The sequence below is a fragment of the Neophocaena asiaeorientalis genome, unplaced genomic scaffold, assembly GCF_003031525.2.
Source record: "Neophocaena asiaeorientalis asiaeorientalis breed wild unplaced genomic scaffold, Neophocaena_asiaeorientalis_V1.1 scaffold1211, whole genome shotgun sequence".
Taxonomy (NCBI): Eukaryota; Metazoa; Chordata; class Mammalia; order Artiodactyla; family Phocoenidae; genus Neophocaena; species Neophocaena asiaeorientalis.
The window spans coordinates 137,470-161,835 of NW_020173209.1; the positions used below are offsets into that span (position 1 = coordinate 137,470).

General features: G+C 57.4%; 1 protein-coding gene across 4 annotated transcripts in view; it reads left to right on the forward strand.

Moving 5' to 3' along the window:
* The window catches only part of GAK (cyclin G associated kinase), a 50,718-nt gene that overhangs the window by 325 nt on the left and 26,027 nt on the right, over nucleotides 1–24,366 (forward strand). Inside the window, exons 2-11 of one of the 4 annotated variants that reach the window (XM_024744987.1) lie at nucleotides 9,623–9,684; nucleotides 10,400–10,459; nucleotides 11,364–11,478; nucleotides 14,494–14,636; nucleotides 16,799–16,924; nucleotides 17,976–18,065; nucleotides 19,391–19,526; nucleotides 19,758–19,870; nucleotides 21,388–21,460; nucleotides 22,990–23,113. In XM_024744987.1, coding sequence (XP_024600755.1) covers nucleotides 9,623–9,684; nucleotides 10,400–10,459; nucleotides 11,364–11,478; nucleotides 14,494–14,636; nucleotides 16,799–16,924; nucleotides 17,976–18,065; nucleotides 19,391–19,526; nucleotides 19,758–19,870; nucleotides 21,388–21,460; nucleotides 22,990–23,113 — 1,042 coding nt within the window. Of the gene's footprint in view, nucleotides 1–9,566; nucleotides 9,685–10,399; nucleotides 10,460–10,504; nucleotides 11,127–11,329; nucleotides 11,479–14,493; nucleotides 14,637–16,798; nucleotides 16,925–17,975; nucleotides 18,066–19,390; nucleotides 19,527–19,757; nucleotides 19,871–21,387; nucleotides 21,461–22,989; nucleotides 23,114–24,366 lie in introns of those variants that run through there. The other 3 variants (XM_024744986.1, XM_024744985.1, XM_024744984.1) reach the window with 3 other exon arrangements.

The following is a 24,366-nucleotide window of genomic DNA, read 5'->3' on the forward strand; positions in this document are numbered from 1 at the left end:
GGCCGAAGGTGAAGCCGGGGCCGGTGGCATGGGCCCGGCCGGGGGAGGGTCAGGGCCGGGGGAGAATGGCCGCGGCGGGGAGGGTCACGGCCGGCCGGGAGGCCACTGCTGAGGGTGAGGCCGGCCTAGGGTTGGGCACTTCCTTGTTGGAGGCTTGGGGTCAGGCCGGGGCAAGGTAGTCTTGGCGGCAGGTGTGGGCTGACCCGCGGCCGGAGCGGAGGCTGTGGCGGCGGGAAGGAATGGTGGGCAGGCGGGGCCTGGAGCGAGTGGCCACAGTAGAGGCGGAGCGAGGGGGCCCCCGCACGGCTGAAGGCTGGAGTCCGGAGGCGGGCGGTGCGGCGGCGTGGGTCTAAGTCGTGGTCCTTCCCTCGCATGGAGGGCGGTAGTGGGGCAGTGGACGTAGGGCTGGCCCTCCTCGGGTGACAGGAACTCCGGCGTGGGTGACCGTAGTCCTACCCTGCTTGGGTGTTGGGACAGACAGCAGCGCAGTGTCCGGTAGCCGGGCTTCCTCTCTTACCACCTGAGCGTCCCGCTCCCCGACCTCTGTGTGAAATCCCACGGAAGTTACTGCAAGCTGAGCCAACAGGTGTGATCGGAACAGAACCTTGCAGGGTGGGCTGGTCCATCTTTAGTCGGCTGTGTTTCCGCGTGCTCTCTCTAGCTTCCTGAACGTCCTCTCCCTTCTTCACCCAGAATTTATCACCAGTGTTGGCGCAGTCCTAGTTCCTCATCTGGGTTTTTCTGTTTTGTCTGGCGTGGCAGATTTCCCTAGCCCTGGTGCTTACCAGCTAAACACAGCTGGCTTTGGGGCTGGTGCTGAAGCAGAAATGTATCCCCTGCGTTAGCACTCTTGCCTCTGTTTGTGCTGCATTTGAGGTGGGAAACTGGCTGACTGTTCTGGTGCCCTCATTCCTAAAGGCCTGAGGTGATGTTCTGGCCTTAGCATCAGAACACACTTTTCCTCCACTGTCAGAAACGAAGAGATTTTGGGTGTGATTTAGTGAGAAAACATCAGGCTCTTCTTTCAGAGGTAGGGGCCAGTATCTCTAGTAATGAGAGTTCTCCCAGATCAATTCACTTATTCTGAAAATACCAGGCAAGTATTTTGATTCTTTTAAGAAATTCACAGGGGACGGTACATGGTTTCTGCCTTGTGGAAGTTCAAGTAAGACACAGGCTTTGATGACCAAAGGACAGCGCAGTGCAGGGGATCCTCTGGGTGGATAGACAGAGGGCGCAGCTGAGGTGGGAGGGTGAGGATGCATCCCTGCTGGGTGCAGTGGCAGGGCCAGGGGGAGGAGGGGTGGGATGGGAGGTGGGTCACGGAGAGAAGGAAGCTCTTGCCTGTGGCTTAACACCCAGGATGAAGAACAAGGATAGGGGAGCAGCCACTGTGGCTGTGCAGAGCACCTGTTCCCTTTGCTCTCTGGGCATGTCAGGAGCTGAAAGTCACCACTGCGATTAGCAACTGTAGATTTCCTCTCCTTAAACTGAACTGGCAGCTCACAGCTTCTAAAGCTTGTGAAGCCTTTTTCTGAACTGGAATGGTAAGAAACCTGTATGAAGTCGTACACATAAAATAGCAACCTTAGAATATAAGCTGTGGGAAATCAGGCTGTCTTGCATAAATATGGGGAAGGTCCCAAACCCCAAACCCTTGGGTACCTATGTTGACAATTCCAGAATTCTTCAGGTTTTAGAAAGATAGTGTGTATCCTGTATGTCCTGGGATACTGCCGCGGGAGTTGGGAAAGTGTCACATAATCAAGTGTGTTACTATATCTGTAATTAAATAAGTAAGCATCCTCACTGTGGGATAATTAAGTCTTCAAATAGCCTCACATCAGTTCATGTCAGGTGTTGCCCCAGGTGAGTTTATAATAGATCAGGTTTTGCTATCAAATGATTTAGGAAAAAAACATTGGTTTTCATAGCTTTTTGGAATTTGCACTTGTCTGAAATGGGTTATTGGGCAGAACTGTGGGTCGGGTGATCCAGATAGCTTTCTAACCTTTTCAAAATTTGTTCTAAATTTTCACTTTCTTAAAGCAAATTACTGGGAGTCCCCACAACGTCAGAGATGCCTAGTCCAAGTGGGCTTCAGGATGCGTTCTGCGTGTCGTCTTGTTTCGGATTCTGTATGCGCATGCTTTCTTCTGCCGGAAAGGATAACGGGGCTGGATCGCTACTGCTTAGGAGCATTTGGTCCCTCGGGCAGCCCAGCTCTGTAGGGCTGCTTTGCTCTGTGGACTCACTCCCGTGAGATGGGCTCTTCTCTGCCAGGGAGGGTTCCGAGGGGACGTTTCCTCTTCGGACACTGCAGAGCACAGATAGCCAGGATCTTTGCAGCAGGGGCTTAGGCTCGGTGGCTGGTTGTGGCCATCGGGACGAGGTGGCCCACGTCTTGTGCCTGAGTGATCGCCCTCTCGGCCGGCCCACCTGACCCTTCACTGGCACGTTGGCAGCTTTAAGGTCAGCCTTTAACCGTGGTGATAGCACCCAGCATAAAGCAGTAATAATCACCATAGCAGTACTTATGGGGTCCTGGCTACTTGGGGGGCACAGTCCCTGGTGCTTCATGTGGATTGTGATCATGGTGGTGCTGAGGTCGGGGCCGTCGGGAGCTTGCCAGTGCCCCCGGGGGGTGATGGTGGAGTCGTGGTGGTGCTGAGGTCGGGGCTGTCGGGAGCTTGCCAGTGCCCCCGGGGGGTGATGGTGGAGTTGGGCGGCAGCTCAGGGAGGCTCTGGTCCCGGGAAAAGCCTGGGTCGTCTTAGGTGTGTCCCGGAGGGATAAGTGTCCAGAGGAGATCAAGGTAAGAGAAGCTGCCGGAGTGGTGCCGCTGGGGGGCCAGGTGGGAGCCGAGCGCGGAGGCCGCCACTGGCTTTGCCCTGCCCGCTGGGCGCCTGTGGTGCCAGGCCTGCGGTACTTCTCCAGTGCGTGTCTGTCTGCCGGCACATGGAGCGGGACACTGGGGAGGTGGCCCTGGGGCCGGACACTTCGGGGGTGTCTTCCGGGGAGGGTCCTGGGATGGGGACGTCTCTCTGTAGGGTAGGTAGTGATCACGTGTGTGCAGTGGAGCTCCTGGAATTCTGCTCTGTAGGGGTGTCTGCTTCTTACCAGCAATGCTGAGGGAAAACGTGTTAAGATCACCCGGCCTGCTTCCCATGCTGCTGCCCCACCTGGCCTGGTGCTTGCTGTCCTGCCAGCAGTGCCCCACCTCGCCTGCCCCTGTCTGACCCTGCGCTGTGGGAGGGACAGTCACCGGCCTCCTCGGAGGCCCTGCCGGACTCCAGCCTCCCCACATCCTCCTCATTGTAGTGGATAAAAGTGGTATCTAGTTCTGTTGGTTTGCGCTTCTCTGATGGGTGAGTTTGAGCTTATTTCAGTGCCTGTTAGCTGTTCTGGCTCCCCTTCAGGAATTGCACGGCCACGTGCTGTGCCTATTTTCTTTTATTGAAAATAATTTGAATTGCGTCATTCACCTGGGGTGATGGACTTCAGGTGCTTTGACAGATGCATGCACCTGTGTAGCAGATGGCTGCGCAGAAAGTTGTCACCCCAGAAAGCCTCTGGGCCCCAGTCACCCTCCCGGCCAGGTGCTTGCTGGCTCTGAGTCCCCTCTTCTGGGACAGTGTGTCTCTGGCGTCGCGCCTGGGTGCTCTCACCGGCGGCCTCATGGTTTTGAAGTTCGGCTCCCCTTTCTGCTGCAGTTTGCTGTCCCTCCCCTGCCATGGACCTTTGGGTGTTCCCATTTGGGGCTATTGTGAATAAAGTTGCCAACGACATTTTTTATGAGGTTTTTGTGTGTTTTCCTTTCTCTTGGGTAAAATGCCCAGGAGTGGAGTGCGGGCTTTTAGGTGGGATGTAGGGTTAGCTTCAGATGAAATGGCCCAACCCTCTCCACCGTGGCTGCACCAGCTTCCGCCCACCAGCTCGTGAGCGCCTGTCGTTGTGGTTATACCCGTGCTCGAGAGGATGCAGTGGTCAAGTCTGCATTCTCCCCGCGATGCTGTCCAACACCTTTTCACCCGCTTACTAGCCAGTCGTGTATCTTTTCTGTGTGTGAAATGTTTGTTAAAATCTTCTTTCCATTTTTTATTGGGCAGGAGTTGTGGCAGTTTCTTATTATTCTGGATCTGAGTCCTGTTTTTATATAATACGCGCACGCGCACGCATGCACGCGCACCCCCCCCCGCATATGTGGGGAAGAGGAGGTCAGCCATTTCCCGATTCCAGAACATACACGGTAATGACCGTGTAGGGCACCGTCTTAGCAGTGCCCAACATGGCATTCCTTCATGCGTTTTATACGCTGGTGTTGCTGTCTTTACGTAGACTTTTAGTTTTGAGGTCATCACAGACTTACGTGCAGCTGTAAGAAAAGGTACGGAGAGGTCTGCGGTACACTGCCCGTTCCCACTGTGGCAGCATCTGGAAAAACTGGAGTTGCCATCACAACCAGGATTGCATGTGTCCATCCCCACAAGGGTCCCTCGTGCCTTTCCCAGCCAGATGCCCCTCCTGGACCCCTGGAAAGCACTAATCTGTCCTCCTCTGTAATTTGTCCTTTGAAGAATGCTGTATAAGCGAAATCACACATCATGCAGCCTCTTGGAACTGGCTTTTTTCACTCCGCATGATTGTCTGGGGAGCCATCCAGGTTGTTGTGTCTGTAACTAGTTCCTTTTTATTTCTGCAGAGCACTCCGTGGTGTGGATGTACCGTAGTTTGCTCAGCCATTCACCCACTGAAGCACATCTGGGTTGTTCCCGGTTTTTTGGTTATTTGAAATAAAGCTGCTGTAAACATTCGTGTACAGGTTTTTGTGTGGCTGTGTTTTCATTTTTCTGGAATAAATGCCCAGGTGCTGGGTCACATGGCAGTTGCATGTTTTGTTTTTTAGAAAACTACCAACCCGTTTTCCAGAGCGGCTGTGCTATTTTCACATTCCCATCAGCAGTGGCCGAGTGTCTTAGTCTGCTCGGGCTGCTGTACAAACTGCAGGCAAGGTGGTGTAAACAACAAGTTCATTTTCATTATTGTGGGGGCTTGGAGTCTGAGACCAAGGTGCTGGCAGGGTCTCTGGTGAGGTCTTTTCCCTCGGCTGTTCTGGTGTCTCCTCTTCTTCTAAGGACTCTAGTCCTGTTGGGTCAGGGCTTTAACTTTATCTCCCTAAATGCCCTCTGTCCAGATACAGTCACATTGGGGGCACGTAGAGCTTCAACACGTGACTTCTGGGGGGACACAGCTGAGTCCATTACAAAGCGTGATGAGTTTCTCTGAGTCTTTGCCAGTATTTTGTGTTGTGTTTTCATTTGATCATTCAGCAGGTGTGTAGTGGTAGCTCACTGGGGCTTTAATTTGTGTTTCCCTAAAGGCTAAGGCCGTGCTTATTTCCACCTCCCACCCTCATAGGAGAAACGTCTCTGTGCCTTCTGCCTGTTTTCAAATCGTCTTTCGTTGCTGAGTTTTGAGAGCTCGTTGTATGTTGTAGATACGAGTCCACTGTCAGATGTGGTTTGCAGGTGTTTTCTCTCAGGCTGCAGCTTGTCTTCCAGCCTCTGAACAGGGTCTGTTGTGGATCTAAAGCTTTAACTTTCAGGAAGTCTATTCTATCACTTTTCCTTCCTGAATCCTGCTTTTGCTGTCAAGTCTGAGAACTCTTTCCCGAGCTCTGCGTCTCCAGGATTTCTCTCCTGTGCTGTCCCATGGTTTTGCATTTGTATGCTCTGAGTTGATTGTCGTGTAAGGTGTAAAGTTTAGATTGAAGTTCTTTGTTTTGCCTGGAGCTGTCCAATTGCTCCAGCACCGTTTATTGAAAAAACAGTGCTTCTAACATGGAATTGCTTTTGCATCTTAGTCAGAAATCATTTGGGCATATTCGTGGGGCTCTATTTCTGGGGTTTTTCTCTTTTGTTCTGTTGCTCTGTCCCTCCACCAGTGCCACACGGTCTTGATTACTGTAGCTATACCACAAAATTTGAAATTGGGTTTTTTTTTAAATAGGAAAAATTTCAAAAATGCAGAAAAGTAGAAAGAATAACAACAGAACAGACACCTTTGTCCCTGCTCTCCAGAATGAATAAACGGTAGCTTTTTAAAAAGTCGTATTTGGTTCCAGACTTTTTCTAAACAGTGAAGCATCACAGATGTTGTTAAGGGTTCTGTTGACCCCCTACCCCCTGGTTGCATTTCTCTGTTTCTCTTCAGAGGCAGCCACCACCGTGAATTTACGGCATGTACTTCCTGCTTATCTCTTGTTTCCTCTGCATGTGCTGTGTTCACAGGCAATGCATAGTCCTGCTTTTCGGGGTGTTAAATACAATATAACTGACTGTGTTGTTGTTTATTTTAAAAATTTATTTATTTTATTTATTTATTTTTGGCTGCATTGGGTCTTCGTTGCTGTGCGTGGGCTTTCTCTAGTTGCGGTGAGTGGGGGCTACTCTGTTGCCGTGTGCGGGCTTCTCATTGTGTGGCTTCTCTTGTTGCGGAGCACGGGCTGTAGGTGCGCAGGCTTCAGTAGTTGTGGCACGCGGGCTCAGTAGTTGTGTCCCGTGGACTCTAGAGCACAGGCTCAGTAGTTGTGGCGCACGGGCTTAGTTGCTCCACAACATGTGGGATTTTCCCCGGACCAGGGCTCGAACCCGTGTCCCCTGCATTGACAGGTGGATTCTTAACCACTGCGCCACCAGGGAAGCCCGTGACTGCGTTTTAATAGCTGAAGAGTTTGTTGTCGTGATCTCATTTGCTCGGCACACATTTCCGATTGCCCACTATATGTCAGACTCTGTCCTGAGTGCTGGTGACACGAACAAGCTGGATGACATTTCTGCCTACTGAGCTTGCAGCCTAGTGGGAGAGACAGTAAACAGGTATCCAAATGAATGTGTAGTAGAGCGTCAGGTATTGGAAAGTGCTGGGAAGAAGGAAGGGCGTCAGGGATAGACCGTGGCTGGGACAGGACTGAGCCAGGCAGGTGATGCGGAGCAGAGCTGGAGTGGCGAGAGGGGGAGCTGGGCCAGCGTCCGGGCGAGGGTGCCTGTGCAGGGCTGCGGCGAGTGGAATGGCCCTGGGTAGCAGTGGGCTTGGTGTGCTGGAGGAAGCATAGTAGTGTGGGTGCGGCCGCAGCCAAGAGGACCAGTGCTGGGGCTGGGCAGAGGCCAGGAGATGTTCCAGAGGACCTGTGGCCTTGCTGCGGTGGCCCTCCGGTCCTGGAGGTTTTGGCAGTGTCCTTAGGATTGTTTGCTTTACGGGCTTAGCATCTGCAAGCAAGACCGGCTTTAGTTCTTCCTTTCTGACCTTCCTGCTCTTTATTCTTCTAGCTTTCTTTCTCTGATTAGGCTCTCCAGCAAAATGTCATATTGCGCTCTGAGAGCAGCAGACATCCTCGTGTTGTTCTTGATCTTAGAAAGACAACACTTTTTTTTTTTTTGTGGTATGCGAGCCTCTCACTGTTGTGGCCTCTCCCATTGCGGAGCACAGGCTCTGGACGCGCAGGCTCAGCGGCCATGGCCCACGGGCCCAGCCGCTCCGCAGCATGTGGGATCTTCCCGGACCGGGGCACGAACCCGTGTCCCCTGCATCGGCAGGCGGACTCTCAACCACTGCGCCACCAGGGAAGCCCTCATCTATTTTTTTATATTGACTTACTATTTAATTTTATAACTGCTACGTTGAGATAAAAGTGACGTACAGTAACTCTGCATATATGTCAAAACACTTTAAATATGTCCCGTGTGTGTATATGTATATGTGTGTGTATGTATATGTCTGCATAGCTGTCATTGTCATCAAGGTGGTGAACAAACCCATCACCTCCACAATTTTCCTCCTTCCCTTACAGACCTCTCCTCCCATCCTCGACCTCCAGGCCGCTGCTGATCTGCTTTTTGTTACTGTAGAGTAGTCTGTATTTTCTAGGCTCTCCTGTAAATGAAATTGTGTCTACATATACATATACTCTTTTTCCTGGTTTTTGTTCTTCAGCGTAATCGTTCTGAGAGTCATCCTGTTGTTGCATGTTAGCGATAGTTCCATCCTATTTGTTGGTGAGTCGTGTTCTGTGCAGGGATGATTGGTTTATCCATTCACTATTGATGGACGTGTGGGTTGTTTCCAGTTTGGGCAGTTACAAATGGGGCTGCTATGAACATTCGTGCACAAGTCCTCGTGTGGATGTGTGCTTTTATTTTTCCCGGGTAAATACTAGCAGTGTAATGACAGGGCTGTAGGGTTGGCATATGTTTAACTTTTAAAGACATCTCCAAACTGTCTTCCAAAATGATGATACCGTTCTGCACTCCCATGAGTGGTGCGTAAGCGTGCAGTCGCTTCCCACCTTCATCACTAGTTGGCAGGTCGGTTTAAGAACTTTTAGATGTTCTAATAGGTGTATAGTAGTATCCTTGTTTAAGTGTGCATTTCCCTGGTGGATAATGACACAACATTTTTTCATATGCTTACTTGCTAGCTATTTATCTTGGTTGAGTGTCTTTTCATATACTTTGCTCATTAAAATGTTGTTAAACTGAACTTTGGATTTTCTTTAGATTTTCTGGATAGAGGTCCTTTGCCAGGTGTGTGATTTGCAAAGTCCAGTTAGGGGCTTGTCTTTCACCCTCTCAACGGTGTATTCCAGAAATCAGTAAAACCATCTTTAATGAAGTGCATTTATCATATTTTTCACTTATGGATCATACTTTTTTTATATATCTCAGAAATCTTTGCCTAACTTAGGGTTTGTAGAAATAAAGTTGATTTTTTTGTATGTTGCCCTTGCATCCCACAACCTCTCTATACTCATTTATTACTGATCGTAGCTTTTGGGGTGTAGGTATAAGCTTGTCTCCATAGACGATCATGTTGTCTGCAAAGAAAAACATTTTTACTTCTTTTCAATCTGGATGCCTTTTATTTCTTTTCTTGCCTGACTGCACTGGCCAGCACGTCCAGTGTGATACTGAATGGCAGTATCCCTGATCTTAGAGGGAAGCGTCTAGTCTTCCACTGCTAAGTGATGTTTGCTATGGGTCTTTCAGAGATGCCCTTCATCAGGTTGAGCAAGTTTCCTTCTGTTCCTAGTTTGCTGAGAGTTTTAAATTTCATGATGAAATTTTCCACTGTAGGAAACTAGAAAAAAGTAAGCAAATCAAACTAAAAATAATTGAATTACATTGATTAAACCGACTCTGCTTAGTTGTGATGTATTATCCTTTTTTATATGTTGTTGAGTTTGATTTGTTAATATTTTATTTTATCTAGAATTAATGATTTGTTAAGAATTCTTTCATCCACATTCATGTGAGATACTAGTCTTTTATTTGTTTTCATAGGACTGGCCTCAGTTGTGTTGATTTTCCAGCATTGATCTCGCTCCTATGTTCATTCCCTTCCTTCCTGTGAAGCAGGGTATTTAGAAGGCAGTATTATATAAATCGGGGCCATCATTGTTGCAGAAAACAAACTGCTAGCCACAAGTCCAGTTTGTATTTTACTTAGTAAAGGTATTTTTTTCCCATGCTTATTCCAACTTTATTTGAGACAGGCAAAGTTATTTTTAAAGCTTAATGTTAAATAAAGTCACAGCACTGAACTGATGTCTATTTTTCTAATTTTCAGGAGGGTTTGCATTTGTGTATGAAGCTCAAGATCTGGAGAGTGGCAGAGAGTATGCATTGAAGGTAATAAAGGGGGACAAATGCTTTTGTGGGTGTTGGTGTGTTTTAAAAGAAACAGGTCTCTAAGTGACAGTGTTTTCAGAGATTTATCCCTGTTCTTTAGTTTGTTTCTTTTTTGCAGTCTGTATCTATTTGTTTTACTTGTTTCTTCTGATGGTGAAGCCTCACCAGTTTTAGAGGACTGTAAAGCTGTGGTTTCCAACTTTGGGGCAGGGACTCAGCGGGCGGCCAGGGGGAGGAGAGTCAGAACTGCCAAAGTAAGGGTTCCACGAATACCGGGAGTTTGAAGGCCACTCGTGTAAAACAGCGTTCACAGTGTATCTATAAATAAGGGTCACGGGGGGGCGGTGGGAGGGGACGTCCGGGCCACTTGGGGTGCCGGGCACGCGTGCTAGCTTGTCCTGAGGCTCGCAGAGGGCCTGTCTCGGGGGCGGCTGAGCTGGCGGTGTGCACTTGCACTCTGGCATCCAGAACTAGACCCACATCTCTCATTTTCCTCTAGCCTGTTTGGAGAAAAGCCTCCTATTTTTGGTTTTTCTTACGTCCTTGGATCATAAAGGCCCATTTCCAAGGGTCTGTAACCTCTGTCAAGTTTCTCTGCGGGTCAGATGTTAAAGCATAGGCGGGGGAGCCCTTAGATGTGTTGTGTGTGTTCTCTTGGGTACAGAGCACAAAGATAAAGCCTCTACTCTTCCTCGTATGTTATTTCCTGATACAGAGATTACTGTCCAACGAAGAGGAGAAGAACAGAGCCATCATTCAGGAAGTGTGTTTCATGGTATCCTTTTCCTGGTCACGTGGGGAGGCCTGCGTCCAGCTGTGGTTGAGCACGGCCGAGAGGCTGCTCGGTGACGCCCTCTCCGTGTTGGCTTCCCTGGACTTACCTGCAGCGCGTGTCTAGTAGGAAGGAGTTCTCTTCCTTGTTCTTCACTCTCAGGGTGATGATAAGAGATCTGTACCCTTGGGAGCGTCGTGATTCCTGCTGAGAGGTCTCCAGGCCGGGGGCGGGCAGCCCCCTGCCTCTGCCCTTCTGCCTGTCCTTCGTGACCTGGTGTGGCCCACGGTGCCCGGCCAGCAGCTGTGCCCCCGGCCCCTCGCCAGGCCTGGTACCCATGGGCCTCTGTGTCGCTTCTGATCAGCCCCCCGAGTCCCTCTCGCCCTGCCCAGAGCATGCGGGCCCCCCCGGGCGTCCGTGCACGGCGCGTCGGTCTGTGGGGCTGGCGCTGCTCTGCTCTCCACTCGCACACGTGCTCTCCTGGAACTGGGGTCTTCCCTTTGCCGTCAGAATCCGTTCTCTTCCGTCTCAAAGCTCTGTCCACTGTGAGCCTGCCGGCCGCCTGGGCCCAGGGGTCCTCACCTCGCTGGGTTCCCGGTAGCCTCGTTCACCTTCGCAGCCTTGCGCGTGCCACGCCCTCCGCCTGCTGTCCTGGCCGGCCTGCGGTCAGGTGCGTGGCCAGCATGGTGGGGGTCTTTGTCCCTACCTTCCCTCCCACTCCCCCTCCTGCCTGCGTTTTCCTGCAGTCCTGGCTGCCCCCCACCTGCTTGCTGTCCTCTTCTGGCTCTGACGCGGCGAGATTGCAGGCTAATTGCATTCAGTGTTCTGACCTTAGTGTCTTAATATTATGTATATATTGTTTTAAACGTGCAGACTTACGCATTCTCCTTTAACAAGACACCTGCAGAAAAAACTTTCAGGCCACGCAAATATTGTCCAGTTTTGTTCTGCAGCGTCAATAGGAAAAGAGGAGTCAGACACCGGGCAGGCCGAGTTCCTGCTACTCATGGAACTCTGCCGAGGTGAGATTCCAGTGGCTCGGGACCGCCCAGCAGTCGAGAGATGCTCCCCGGTCTTCTCTCCCGGAGACACGGTGGCTGTCACGGAGAGAGCATGGCTCGCTGTCCGGTGGGAGCTCTTTGAGAGGCTGCATCCCCCCTCGTCCCCGCGCTGGGCGTGGGGGCAGAGATGGGTCTGAGAAAGGGGTGGAGGCGTGCTGTCAGGGCTCTCGGGCAGCAGGAAGCCGCCTCAGTCGGGAAGCGGTCAGGTGAGGCCGGGGAGGTGGGCTTGAGCGGCTGCGCCGTCCTGAGGCTGCGACCTCACCTGCGTCGAGGTGGTCACACTTGCACTTGCTGTGTTCTGAAAGGAGGACTCCTGTGTCCACTTAAGGCAGCGGAGAGCCCATGCCTTCCAGAGAGTTCTAGGGGCTCAGCCTCTGTCTGTGGTGGAAGCAGGCCCCCCGCCTGGAGGGTCGGGCTCGGCTCGTCCCCGCACTGAGCACCTGCCCCGTGCTGGACCCGTGTGGGCAAAAGAGCGGGAGCGAGGTGGCCGGAGCCCGTCCTGGGGCTCGTGGATGGAAGGGGCAGGGCAGGACTCCTGAGGCCCGGCAGGCATAGAGGACTGGCTGTGGGGCCCGGAGTTGGGGCAGGGGCCGCCAGACGTCCTGCTTGTCCATCGGTCGCAGGCAGTGCATGTGGGGCCGCCACGAGGCCAGGGGAGAGTGAGGGAGACTGCGGCAGGCGGCTACCCAGGAGGGAAGCAACCCCAGGGGTCACTGCCCCCAAGGAGTGTCCCAGGAGGAGGGGTGGGGGGCCGTGAGTGCAGGAGTCATGCTGCGAAGAAGAGCAGAGATGGAGTGTCGGGGCTGCTAGGGGAGGGGGTGCTGTGGACTGCAGCCGGGAGCCAAGGTGCACAGGATCCCTGCCCCGAGCGAGCGGAGGAGGACGGGGGTCCCCATCCTGAGCAGATAAGGCAGAACCTGGAGCGCACAGCGCTTTCCGACGGGGTGGCGTGGGAGTGCCGGGCTCCGGCCAGGAGCGGCGTTGGGATGCAGCCACGTGCTGGCTCCTCGGTTCTCACAGCGGGTGAGTGCCGACCCGCCCAGCCCTGGTCTGGCGCCCGGTTCTCCCACTTAGCGGATGGTTGGCGTCGCTGGGTTCTACCTGCAAGAGGCCTCGTGCTCACTGAAGACAGCGTCACGTGGGAGCTTGTGAAGCAGGGTCCTCTCCTGCGAGCCTGCTGCACCCGCGCTGGTGCCCCCATGTTCACACACGCCCTCTGGAAGGCTCCCAATGCGCGGGGGCGGCGGGGGCCATGCGGGTCCCACAGGGCCGTCTCTGGGCCCTTGGTGTCCCCGGAGAGCCGAGGTTCGTGTACGGCGCTCCCCGCTTGTTGTTCAGCCGCTCGCTGCACCTTGGCGTTGCTTTGATCTTGGGTTTGGAGGCCGTGGCCGCCTTTCACGAGTGCGGGCCTGCGGGTGGCGCCTGAGGCGGGGGCGGCCCCGATGCGGCGACCTCGGTGAGTGCACCAGTCCTGGCGGTGCTGCCGGGACTACCCATCTGGGCCAGCGCGCGAGGCCCAGGTTGAACACTAGGCATGGCGGTGCCAGCGCCCGGCGACGCGGGGTCTTTGGGAGTGGTGGGGGAGGGGCATGTGGGCACCAGTTCCACTGAAGGTTGGTCTGGTGGTGGCCACCCTGGATACATGCCCCAGGAGCCCCCATCCCTTCCTGGGACCCCAGCTTTGTCCTCCGCGGTGCCCTCTCAGCCGCTGTGCCACCTACAAAATTATCTTTAGAAAGACCGCTCTTCATTTTCATTGAACGTCAGAGGCCAGTGAACCCTGACCTCGTGCGTGCGCCGGCTCGTCCCCGTTGCCCCAGACAGCCTGGCGGTCACTGTGTCATCCCTGCTCTAGACCCCTCGCAACACCTCATGGGGCCTGTGCCCTGTCTGCGTCTTGGGGGGCTGGCGGTCTGTTCCTGAGGGCCCCATCGCCCCTTGGGGCTCCATCTCTACTGTGGGCCCCCTGCCCCCGCTGAGGGTTAGGGTTAGGGCACAGCACAGACAGAGCCCAGCCCCAGTCCAGAGTCAGGGTGGGGAAGGGCTGTGCAGCTGTGCCGGGAGCTGCAGCAGGCTGTGGCAGGGGCTTGGGAGCTGGCAGGTTGGCAGGAGGCAGGGTCGCAGGGCAGTGTGGCAGGGGCTTGGGAGCTGGGGGATTGGCAGGAGGCAGGGTCGCAGGGCGAGGGGCTGAGTGCCGGTTGACTGTGGGGCCTGTAGATGTGGTGGTGCCCTTGCAGCTGCATCGAGTGGACCACAGGCCCTAGCGTGCGGAGCTGAGCTGTGGAGCGTGGCAGCCGAGGCAGCCTGAGGCCTGGACCAGGGAGGGGGCGGCCGTGGAGGCCTGGACCAGGGAGGGGGCGGCCGTGGAGGCCAGCCCGGCAGAGACGGCACGCGGCACATGGTCGTGGAGGGAGCTGCCGCGGAGGGGACCGGCCAGCTTCACTGGTCTGGGCTGCGGCCAGTTACAGCAGGACTGGGGCCTGGGCCTCAGAGACAGGAAGGCACAGCCTTGAGGTGGGCGTCCTGGGGCCTGGGATGGGGGCCCAGAGCGTCGCTCTCCAAGTCTGTGCTCTTCCCACGCCGCACTCCTTGTTGTCTGCGTGTTCAGTGTGGAGATTTCTCCTTAACAGCGGAGGACCGTTGTTACCTAAGGAAACACGGTGATTATGTCCTTAGAGACATTCGGAAAGACATACGCACTCGTGGTGGTTTTTCTTGTAGCTTGCTGCGCCATGATGGGCTCCCAGGGTAAGGACTCTGCTGGTGGCTGGGCAGGCGCTCCCATGCAGGGCTCTGTGACTCACTGTGGCCCTGGTGGAGGTCACACAGTCCTCTGCGGGGCTTGGTGACCGACGGAGGGCGGGGTAGCCCCTCCCCCCCGCCCCCGGCCCGCCGTGGGCTTAGGAGGGCAGTGGGCCTGGGGCGGGCGTAGCCGTTACAGCTCTGTGGTGATGTGAACTTAATTGTCTTTTTTAGGGCAGCTGGTGGAATTTTTAAAGAAAATTGAATCTAAAGGTCCGCTCTCGTGCGATACCGTCCTGAAGATATTCTATCAGACGTGCAGGGCGGTGCAGCACATGCACAGACAAAAGCCGCCCATCATCCATAGAGACCTCAAGGTACCGCCTTCACGCTCGCGCTGCGGGACAAGAGCCCTCCGTCCAGACGAAGCCCCTCTTGCTCTGCTGGGTGTTGTCGCCTGCGTGGGTGTGCTCGTGGGCACGGGGGCCCAGTGTGGAGCCAGGAGGAGGTGACCGCTCCCCTGGGCTGCGCTCGCCGCCACCCTTCCCTCACCCGCCTTGGGGCAGGAGCCCTGCTGCCTGGTGCGGGGGCGGGGGTGCTTCCCTGCCGGGGTGCTGGCATGCCCATCCCAATGCACACACGGGATCTGTGTGTGCGTGGAGCTGCCCTTTGTCATTTCGCCGCCTGGTCGGGGGCTTCTTAGTGATTTTGCCTTTTCCTGATTAATGATGTTGAATGCTTTTGCCATGTTTATAGTCATCAGTGCTCTTATTCCCCTCACTCTTCGGTTAAGTGGCTGTGTTTTCGCTGTTTTTCTGTTGTCTGTTGGTTTTATTTATTTATTTATTTACGTTTGGCTGCGTTGGGTCTTCGTTGTTGCTGCGCGGGCTTTCTCTAGTTACGGCGAGCAGGGGCTACTCTTCGTTGCGGTGCGCGGGCTTCTCACTGCGGTGGCTTCTCTTGTTGCAGAGCACGGGCTCTAGGTGCATGGGCTTCAGTAGTTGTGGCACGTGGGCTGGTAGTTGTGGCTCGCGGGCTCTAGAGCGCAGGCTCAGTAGTTGTGGCACACGGGCTTAGTTGCTCCGCGGCATGTGGGATCTTCCCGGACCAGGGCTCGAACCTGTGTCCCCTGCATTGGCAGCTGGATTCTTAACCACTGTGCCACCAGGGAAGTCCTGTTGGTGGGTTTTTGTACATTCTTACAACAGTCTTTTTTAAGTTACATGTGCTGCAAGTATTTTCTCCTGGTCCGTGGCCTGATTTTAGCAATAATCCAACATCCACAAAGCTAGTGCCCCGACTCTTACCATGGCTCAGGGTAGCAGCACACCAACCCCCTTCCCCACCTTCCCCGCCCCTCCTCAGTCCTACTTGCTAAAAAAACTGTAAAGCAAACCCCAGACGTGCCATTTCCCTCCCAGAAACTTCTGTACTACTTCCCTCATGTCCAGTCTGTAGCCAGCCTTCCTGGTTTCCTTGCTGGTCTGGAAGAGTGCCGTCCTCAAGTGGGGGCGGGGCAGCTGTGTTTCTTCTCTGTCTCAGGAAAGTGAAAAACTAGAAGGCTGACACTAAAGAATCCGTGTCCGAGAGCTCAGCCTGGGTTGGACTTCTCAGTGCCTGGGTCCGCGGCAGCCGGCCCCACTGGGGGACTCCCTGCAAGTGCTCCCCGTAGACGGGAGTCCTCACGTGGTGCTCTGTGGAGGGGCAGGAAGGACACAGGGATGTACCAGACACGAGTGTCACACCCAGGGCTGCGCGTCACTCGCTGGGAGCAGTTGTGCACTTGCGCCCTCTTCCGTATGGTTTACCTTTCGCTCTTTGGGGCATTTGGGAGTGGAGTCCCACAGTCCATTTGCTCGGCGTCCAGACTTGGAGGCTGTCCATCTCGGGAGCCCACACCGAGTGGGGCTGGCAGACTGCAGACGTCCTGGCCACTGGGTCGAGCAGGTGTGGCTGGGTCAGTAAAGCTGCCCCTCACCTGGGTCACGGAATCCCGATCTTCTGACTTGTTTTGACCATTCGAAAAGTACAGCCCCGCTTAGCATGTGGGCTGGTGGTGGGACCTGGCTTATGGAGCCATGGCTGGGTCTGTGCCTTCCCGTTAGGAGTGCAGTCTGGGTCCCTGTTGGTTTTGGATTTTAAAATTCATCTCACGTATTCACAGTTTCTGAATAAGCTGTCTTTTGTGTATCTTTTGTTAGATTTCTTCTTTAGTTATTGATGTGTTTGATTATTTTTAAATGGTATGTTCATTTTTTTTTCATCTTCTAAGGTTTTTGAGGGCTTTCATTGTACATCCTACGTTACTAGGTCAAGTTATCTTTGACTTGTGGTGGATTTGAACTTCCGTTTGTGTCTCTGAGCATCCCATTTTGAGGTATATGCACCGACTTTGGTCAGAAAGAAGTGTCCCCAGGCCCAGAAGGCCTCCTGGCCGCTCTGCCTTCAGAGCGTCTCCCCACCGGGCGCCACACCCCATGCGTGTCCACGGTCCAGCCTGCACCCCGAGTTCATGAAGACCGTCTTTGGAACTTCGCAGGTTGAAAATTTGCTGCTCAGTAACCAGGGGACCATTAAGCTGTGCGACTTCGGCAGTGCCACGACCATATCGCACTACCCGGACTACAGCTGGAGCGCCCAGCGCCGGGCCCTGGTGGAGGAGGAGGTGAGCGTGGGCCGGGGCGGGGGGCCCGGGAGGCCCGGGAGACACCCTCACTCACTGCACCCCACACCTGCTGCTTCTTCCTTGCCTTTTCTTGTTGCAGCAAAATGTGTAACATGAAATGTACCACCTTAGCCACTTTTAAGCACATGGTTCAGTGGCCTTCAGTGCTTTCATGTCTCTACAGCACCTCTGTCCTCTCCAGGACTTTTTCATTATCCCAAACGCAGCAATTTAAAAAATCACGTAAAATGCTACCCTCATGGGACATTGGGCAGCTCCCGCAGGAGCCGCAGGGGAGACGGGTGGGCGTGCTCCGAACACGTGTGAGCAGGGGGCAGCGCTGGGCGGGTGCAGACACCCACGCTTGCGGCCGTGGCCAGGGAGGGAGGGTGCCACCGTTGGCCCACGCACATAAGCAGCCCACGGAGGCTGCACAAGCAAAGAGAGCGATCCGAGATGGAGCCGGGTTCCGAAGAAGAGTGCTGGGTGGAGGCTCCACCGGGCAGGTGTCTGTTCCTGGCTGCCCGCGCCCTGCTGTCCCTCGGGACCTGCGCTCCCAGTGGCGCGCCCACGTCTCGGGGCTGTAGACGCATTCCCTGCCCGGTGGTGGACAGAATTGAGGGGGAGGAAAGCCTTGGCCGCGTGGGCTGGGGCCAGGCTGAGCCGCCTGGTGGGGCTCTGAGTCACGTTTCCCAGGGTGGATCCTCAGAGCTGCGCAGCCCTGCCCGCACCCCACTCCCACACCTGGTGCCCCGAGCCCCCACCTGTTCGTTGTTGACGAGGACTCGTGGGCGCCATTCTCTTCACGGGTCACGGTTCTGTGTGTCCATGGTTGCTGTGGCACTGAAATGCCCCAGACATGCTTCCTGCTGGCCCCCGTGTTCCCTTTACCCCCTCCTGGCAGGGCCCAGCCACAGAGCCGCTCGTGGGACCGCCCCGGGCCAGGGCTCTCGACGGGCGCCGACTGCCGCGGCACAGGGACCACCGTGCAGTGTAGCGGCTATCACTCATCTGTGACTTTTCCTCTGATACGTTTGTGTCCTTTATTTAGATCACCAGGAACACGACTCCCATGTACAGGACGCCGGAGATCGTGGACTTGTACTCGAACTTCCCGATTGGCGAGAAGCAGGACATCTGGGTAAGGCCGCTCGCCCGCAGTGCATGGGCAGCCCCGCCACAGCTGGCGCAGGGCCCTGGGGCGCAGGCTCCAGCCCGCTGGTCCCCTCAGCCTCCCTTCTCCTTTCCTCTTGGCTTGTTCTTCCGTTTTTTCAACGGCCCTTGTGATGCTTTTAGCGGGGATGTGCTGACGGGGGTGTGGGGTCGGGGGGTGGGTAGCAGAGTGGGTGCAGGTGCTGCGCGGGCTTTGGGCCTGAGACAGGTCGCTCCTGCACCCTTGGACGTGAGCTCTCCTGGTCGGAGCCCCTTCACGGGGCCGGGGGTTCACGAAGCCACAGTTCACGTGGCCAGAAAGAGGACCTCCCAGATGGCCTTGCAGCTATATGCTGACCTGGTGATGGCTAGAGTGATGGCCGGGCCTGATGCCTTGCAGGGGGTTTCAAAGTGAGGTCAGGCCACACACTTGGGGTGACCCTTCACGTCTCCTGGAACATGTCCCATCGATGGAGGGCAGTCCCTGTATGCGGTGAGTGTGGGGCCTGGCTGAGCAGGTATCTGCTGACGCCTTGGTTCAGAGTCAGGCACAGAGCTCGGGGAGCATGGCGCCGTGCACATGGCACTGCTCCTGCCCGTCTGAGGTGTCCTGCGGCCTCTCCGGTGTCCTTAAGAGCAGGGACAGGTGGCCCTGAACCCCCGCGCCTCGAGGCTCATGGTCTAGGCCCATCAGGCCCGAGTCCGGCCTCAGCCCCGCCGTGGATGTGAGTCCCTGTCCTAGGGGTAGGTGGAGACTCTTTGACACACATGAGCTGGTCAACCCCAGGTGGGCGCCCTCAGCCTGTCCCAGCCCAAGAACCACGTGCACGCACACATGCGGGAGTTGGAAGGCAGGTCGGGAGTTGGCGCTGGGGCTTGGCCTGGTCTGGGCCCAGAATGAGCTGCTCCCCCAACACACTGGTCGGGTTTGGTTCCCCATCATGTTCCCGTGGCTGGTGCTGTGGTGGAAACATGGCGGGGACACTGACGTTTGGGTTCAGTGCCGACCCCGTGGAGCCTCGACAGCCCCCAGATTCATCCCCGGCGCTCACGTTAGCCCAGAGAAGCATGGTGGGGGCACCTTCCTTGCAGTCGCCTGGCCACATGCCCCTCTGCACAGACGGCCGGCCGGTAGATCCCCACACTGGGGTGTAGGAACTTTGCATCTTGGAAGGACCTTTTGATCAGAGCGTGAAGGGTTGGAGTTTGTTGGCCGCTCTGACTGGGATGGTCTCTGTGCCTGGCAAGCGTGGACCGCGACCAGATGGGCGGGGGCGCAGGTCAGACTCGGCAGGCCTTGCCCATCTCCTGCAGGCCCTGGGCTGCATCCTGTACCTGCTCTGCTTCGGGCAGCACCCGTTTGAGGACGGGGCGAAGCTCCGCATCGTCAACGGCAAGTACGCGATCCCTGCCGACGACACACGCTACTCCGTGTTCCACGGCCTCATCCGTAAGTCCCACCTGCCGGCGTCCCCCGCACCCCTGTGAACACACGTCCTGAGTGGCTGCTTCCGGCGATTTTGTTCCTCACGTTGTCATCCCTCGCTTGCTTTTAAAGTCAGTACTGTAAGCAAAACGCAGGGCCTCCGGGGTCCCTAGCCCCTGCAGAGCAGGTGGTGCTTGCTCCCCAGGACCCCGGCCTCGGCGCCCGCGGGACGAGCACACGCTGCCTCTGCCCTAGGTGCCACGCTCAGGGTCAACCCTGAGGAGCGGCTGTCCATCACGGAGCTGGTGAGCCAGCTCCAGGAGATCGCCGCCGCCCGCAACGTGAACCCCAAGTCGCCCATCACCGAGGTAGGCCTCCGCGTGCTGCTTGTGGTCCCACCGTCTCGACGTCGCCATAGAGCCCGGCTCCCCGGGGGCTCACGGCCCTCACGCAGGGGGGAGCCCCCAGGCGGCGGGGTCGCCTGAGGAGAAGTGTGCCGCCGTGTGGGGTCTCCGGAGTTCGAAGCAGAGCCGGGGGCCGGGCAGGGGATGGAAGCGGACCCGGATGTCCAGTATGTGCGGTTCATAGAGGCCGGAAGCCGTCAGAGGTCAGCCTGGGCTGCCCAGTGGCCTTTACGGAAAATGTGTGCCCCTGGCAGTGGCAGAGGCTCGGGTGGCGTAGCGAGGGCCGTAATCCAGGGGCAGCCAGTCTGCGCGTGTGCCGCTGGCCCTGCTCCGCGGCGTGGGCAGAGAGGCCCATGGAACAACGCAGGCCGCTGGGCAGTGGGGCTCGTGAGCACGTTGTGCTCTTAGCGCTTCTAGAACCCAGGGCCCGCGGGTCAGACGTTAAACCCCTTCTGTAGGGTTCTTCTGCCCGGGGCCTCACGGGGAGAGAAGCCAGCCCCCCACGGGGCAGCACGGGCACACAGGCCCCGACAGACTCTGAAACCAGGAGAGCACCGCATAGGAGATTGGGCTGAATCCACAAACGGGTGGGTGGGGAAGGACTCAGCAGAACCAGAGGCAGCAACGCGTCCTCCGACGAGCCTTGGGGCGCGTTCCCTGGAACTTTGGAGGAGGTGTGGCGGCCTGCAGTCGCTTTGGGAGAGGCTGTGTGCTGTCACGTAGCTGATGAAACCACAGAACTGGGGGTTTGTGAGGAAAAGACACGGTCGGTCTAGCAGACACACCTTCACGCCAGCGTGTGTGTTACTTGTAAGACTCCATGGAGCGTTCCCATTAACACTGGTCGCCTCCAGTGCACCACAGGGCACAGAATCCACACCACGTATATCTCGTTGCTGAGCCTAACGTGATAAAACGTTAACCCGATGAAAAGAACGTTTCTTAAAACCCCACGAGAAACCGCAAAGCGACTTCTATATAACTTATGAACAGAGCAGCCGTGGAGCTACACGTACCTAAAGTGGGACGAGTGTGAGGCCGGCACTCGAGTGGGGCTCAGCCCAGCACCGACGTCCCAGGGTTGGCCGAGCCCGTCACCAGGGGCCGCCACAAGTCTCCGCAAAGTTTTTGGTGTCATTGTGGCAGGCAGCCCCGGGCTTGGACCGTGGGAGATGGCGCCTCGCTGTGCAGCCTGCGGCCCCGCTGCTTGGTGGCACCCCACCCGGCTCCTGTGTCGACAGCAGAGCCTGTGGCCTTGGCGGGTGGGGGCGTTCACGGCTGCCGCCTCTGTTAAGGCGATGGAGCCGTGCGCCCGGGCGACCCCGAGGATCAGCCCTGGGGTCCAAGATTTGTCGAGACTCTGGGAGGTTCCTTCGTGGCTTTTGTAGTAAATCAGGTGGAGGAGGGTGGACTTGGGGGGCGGTGTGCCCCAAATGCGTGGCGCCATGCGCTGTGCCTGACCTGCGTTGGGATCCTTACAGCTCCTGGAGCAGAATGGAGGCTACGGGCACGCGGCCCCTCCTGGGGGCTCCACAGGCAGCGGCTGCGGTGGAGGTGAGTACTCCTCGCGTCTGCCGTGCGCCGGGCACCCAGTCTTGCTCTTGCGGGCTTGGGGCCCGGCAGCGAGAGGCAGACTGCACGTCTGGGGTCCCCAGGACCAGTCTCAGGTTCATGGCTCCCTAGCACCCCGAGAACTCAGCGGGGCTTCCACTCAGGCTGCGGTTTAGAACAAGGAAGGAGGACAGAGACAGAGGGCTGGCTGTCCCCTCCCTGTGCTGTCAGGGCAGCCCGGGTCCTCCGAGCCCCGGCACCTGGCCCACAGAGCTATGGGGTGACTGCCTGTGTGGCCGCCTCGGCCTCTGGCCCCTCAGGGACCCAGCTGCCCCCACAAGTCACTGGTGAGCACAGCCCCTGCCCAGGTAGATGGGGGTGCGCCTTCCACGGCCAGCCCACAGCGACCATGAGGGTGGGCACATCGGGAGCGGGTATGTGAGGAAATAGAGCAGCCGTGCGGGGCCCGGGGGCTGGGGGCCAGAGGGTCCGAGTCCGCGGGTTGAGAAGAGGGGCTCAGATGGAGAGACAGTCCTGGCAGCAGGAGAAGTGGGGCTGGGGTGCTTTTCTCACGACTCGGGCGTGTTTGCTGAGAGGTTCGCGCTCCGATCGTCCGGCGCGCTGGGCGGGTCTGGGCGCCCGGTGCTGATGCAACACGGTGTGTACCGGGAGGTGGGCTGCAGCCAGGGCTCAGCACCCCGGCCCGGGAAGCTTCCAGGAGTCCTGCCAGGACCTGCCTCCGCCCTGTGCCCCCGGGGCCGCTGCCCACCTCGCAGTTGGGGCACGGAGCCCACCTCCCAGGTCCTCTCACAGCTCTCGGCCCCGGGGGTCACTCGGCAGCTGGCCAGCCCGTGTCCTGGCCCCTTGCCCACCAGTGCTGTGGGGCCACCTCGAGGCGCCGAGACGAGACCACACCGCACGCGCGTGGGGCGCCCGGCGAAGGCGTCGCTCAGGCAGGGCCTGGGCGGCGGAGAGGCTGCAGACCGCCCCCGCTGTCTGCGCCTCCACAGCCACTGCTGCAGCCCGCACCCCAGGGCCCTGGGGTCTCGGGGCCTTCGTGGGCCACCACTCCGGTGTCATCAGGGCGGCGGCCAGGAGGCCGCTCCCCCACAGACCCAGTGAGCTGCGGCTCCCGTGGCCTTTCTGTGCCCGGCCGGGGCCGCCCGCACGGCCCTGCTCCCGTGCTCTCACCTCCGCCGTGCGTCTGCGGTCTCTGTGTGTGCTGGTGTGTCCCGTACCTTGGGGACAGGCCGGTGGCCCTGGCTGGGCCCTGGCACGTGTCTGTCAGTGACAAGGTCCCTGATGGTGTCCAGCGAGCGCTCTGAGTGGGGTGAACGTCCTGGAGCCGGGGATGCCCACGTGCGCCCAGAGACTCCGGCCCGCTGATGGTGTCCAGGTCCTGCCCTCGCGAGCGGGCCTGGGGTGCCTGGTTGCGGGAGCGCTGGTGGCTGGGTCAGGGGACTCGTGGCCGCTGCAGGTGCTGGTGGCTCTGGCGGGCCCTGCCACATCCTAAGGCTTGTCTCTGTTTGCAGGCCTGGTGGTCGCCGAGTACGACCAGCCCTATGGTGGGTTCCTGGACATCCTGCGGGGCGGCACCGAGCGCCTCTTCACCAACATCAAGGACACCTCCTCCAAGGTCATCCAGTCTGTTGCCAAGTGAGTCGAGGGCGCACAGGCTCATGGGTTCTCCGCAGTGAGATTTCGGAACCCTGGGTGCGGCCCTGCCTGCACGCCTGGCCAAACCCCCAGGTGGGGCCGTGGGTGAGCGGCCCGTGCTCAGCGCCAGCCTGGCCCCCCTGCGCGGGCTCAGCCATCGGTCCCTGGCTGTGCTTCTGCCCCCTCAGTGGAGGGAGCATGGTGGGAAAGCAGACGCGCTGGCTCCGGGCCACATCCCCCTTCCCGAGGGGGGCCCTGTCCACGGAGACCGTGGCCACAGTACACGACCTGTTCGTGCTGTCCTCCGAGCGGTCTCGGCTTTGACCGGGGAGTTTCCGGGAGCGTTGGGGGTTACCTCTGGCATGTCACCTGCCTCGTCCAGCGGCAGGGGCAGTGTGTTTGTCGTGTCTTTGATCCCCATGTGGGCCTTGGCCTCATTTTCTTTGTGCCGGGATCATTGTCTTGTGTCCACAACTGTTGGCGACACAGGCAACAGCCCACGTGTTTGTGCACTAGTGTGCCCACGTGTGAGCATGTGTGTGCATGGGAGCACACGTGTGTCGTGTGTGAGAGCTAGCGTGTGCGTGCACACGTGTGTGTTCTGCTGTCGGTGGGCTCCGGGGCCCCCGTGTGCTTTGCCTCTGATGTGACCTTACGTGAGGAGAAGAAACTCAATTCCCACTGAGCGCAGGGGTCCGGCAGTGAAGGCTGCCTGCTCGCACCTGTGTCTGTGGCCCTTTGCAACATCCCGGGCTGCACCTTGTAGCTGGGGGAAGGGCCAGGTGTACAATTGTGCATTTATGGTGCCCGGCTCTCCGGAGTCCTGTCCACGGAGACGGAAGCAGTCATGTGGGCCGAGGCTCTGGGTGCGAAGACCAGAGGGTCCCGGACGGGGCGTGGATGGGCGGAGGTGACCGCTCGGCGCTTACCCATCACCTGCCCGTGGTGTTCCTGCAGCCGCGCTCCCAGGGCGGGGTGATCTCACGTGACGGCGCTGAGCAGGCAGCTCTGCGTGCGTGTGGCCGCACCCCGGCCCGCGGCCGTCCCCATACTTTCTGCTGACTGGGGAGACGTCAGGGCAGCGGGTCCCACGGCCCCACTCATGTCCTCCCATCTTCCTCCCAGCGGGGTTCATCGTGGGGTCTCGGGGCTGACCCGGGCTGGAATGGCAGACCCGACAACAATGAACGGGATGTGAGAGAAGCCACTCGGCCTCGCCCAAGGAAAGAAACCAAGTTCCCAGGTGACTGAGA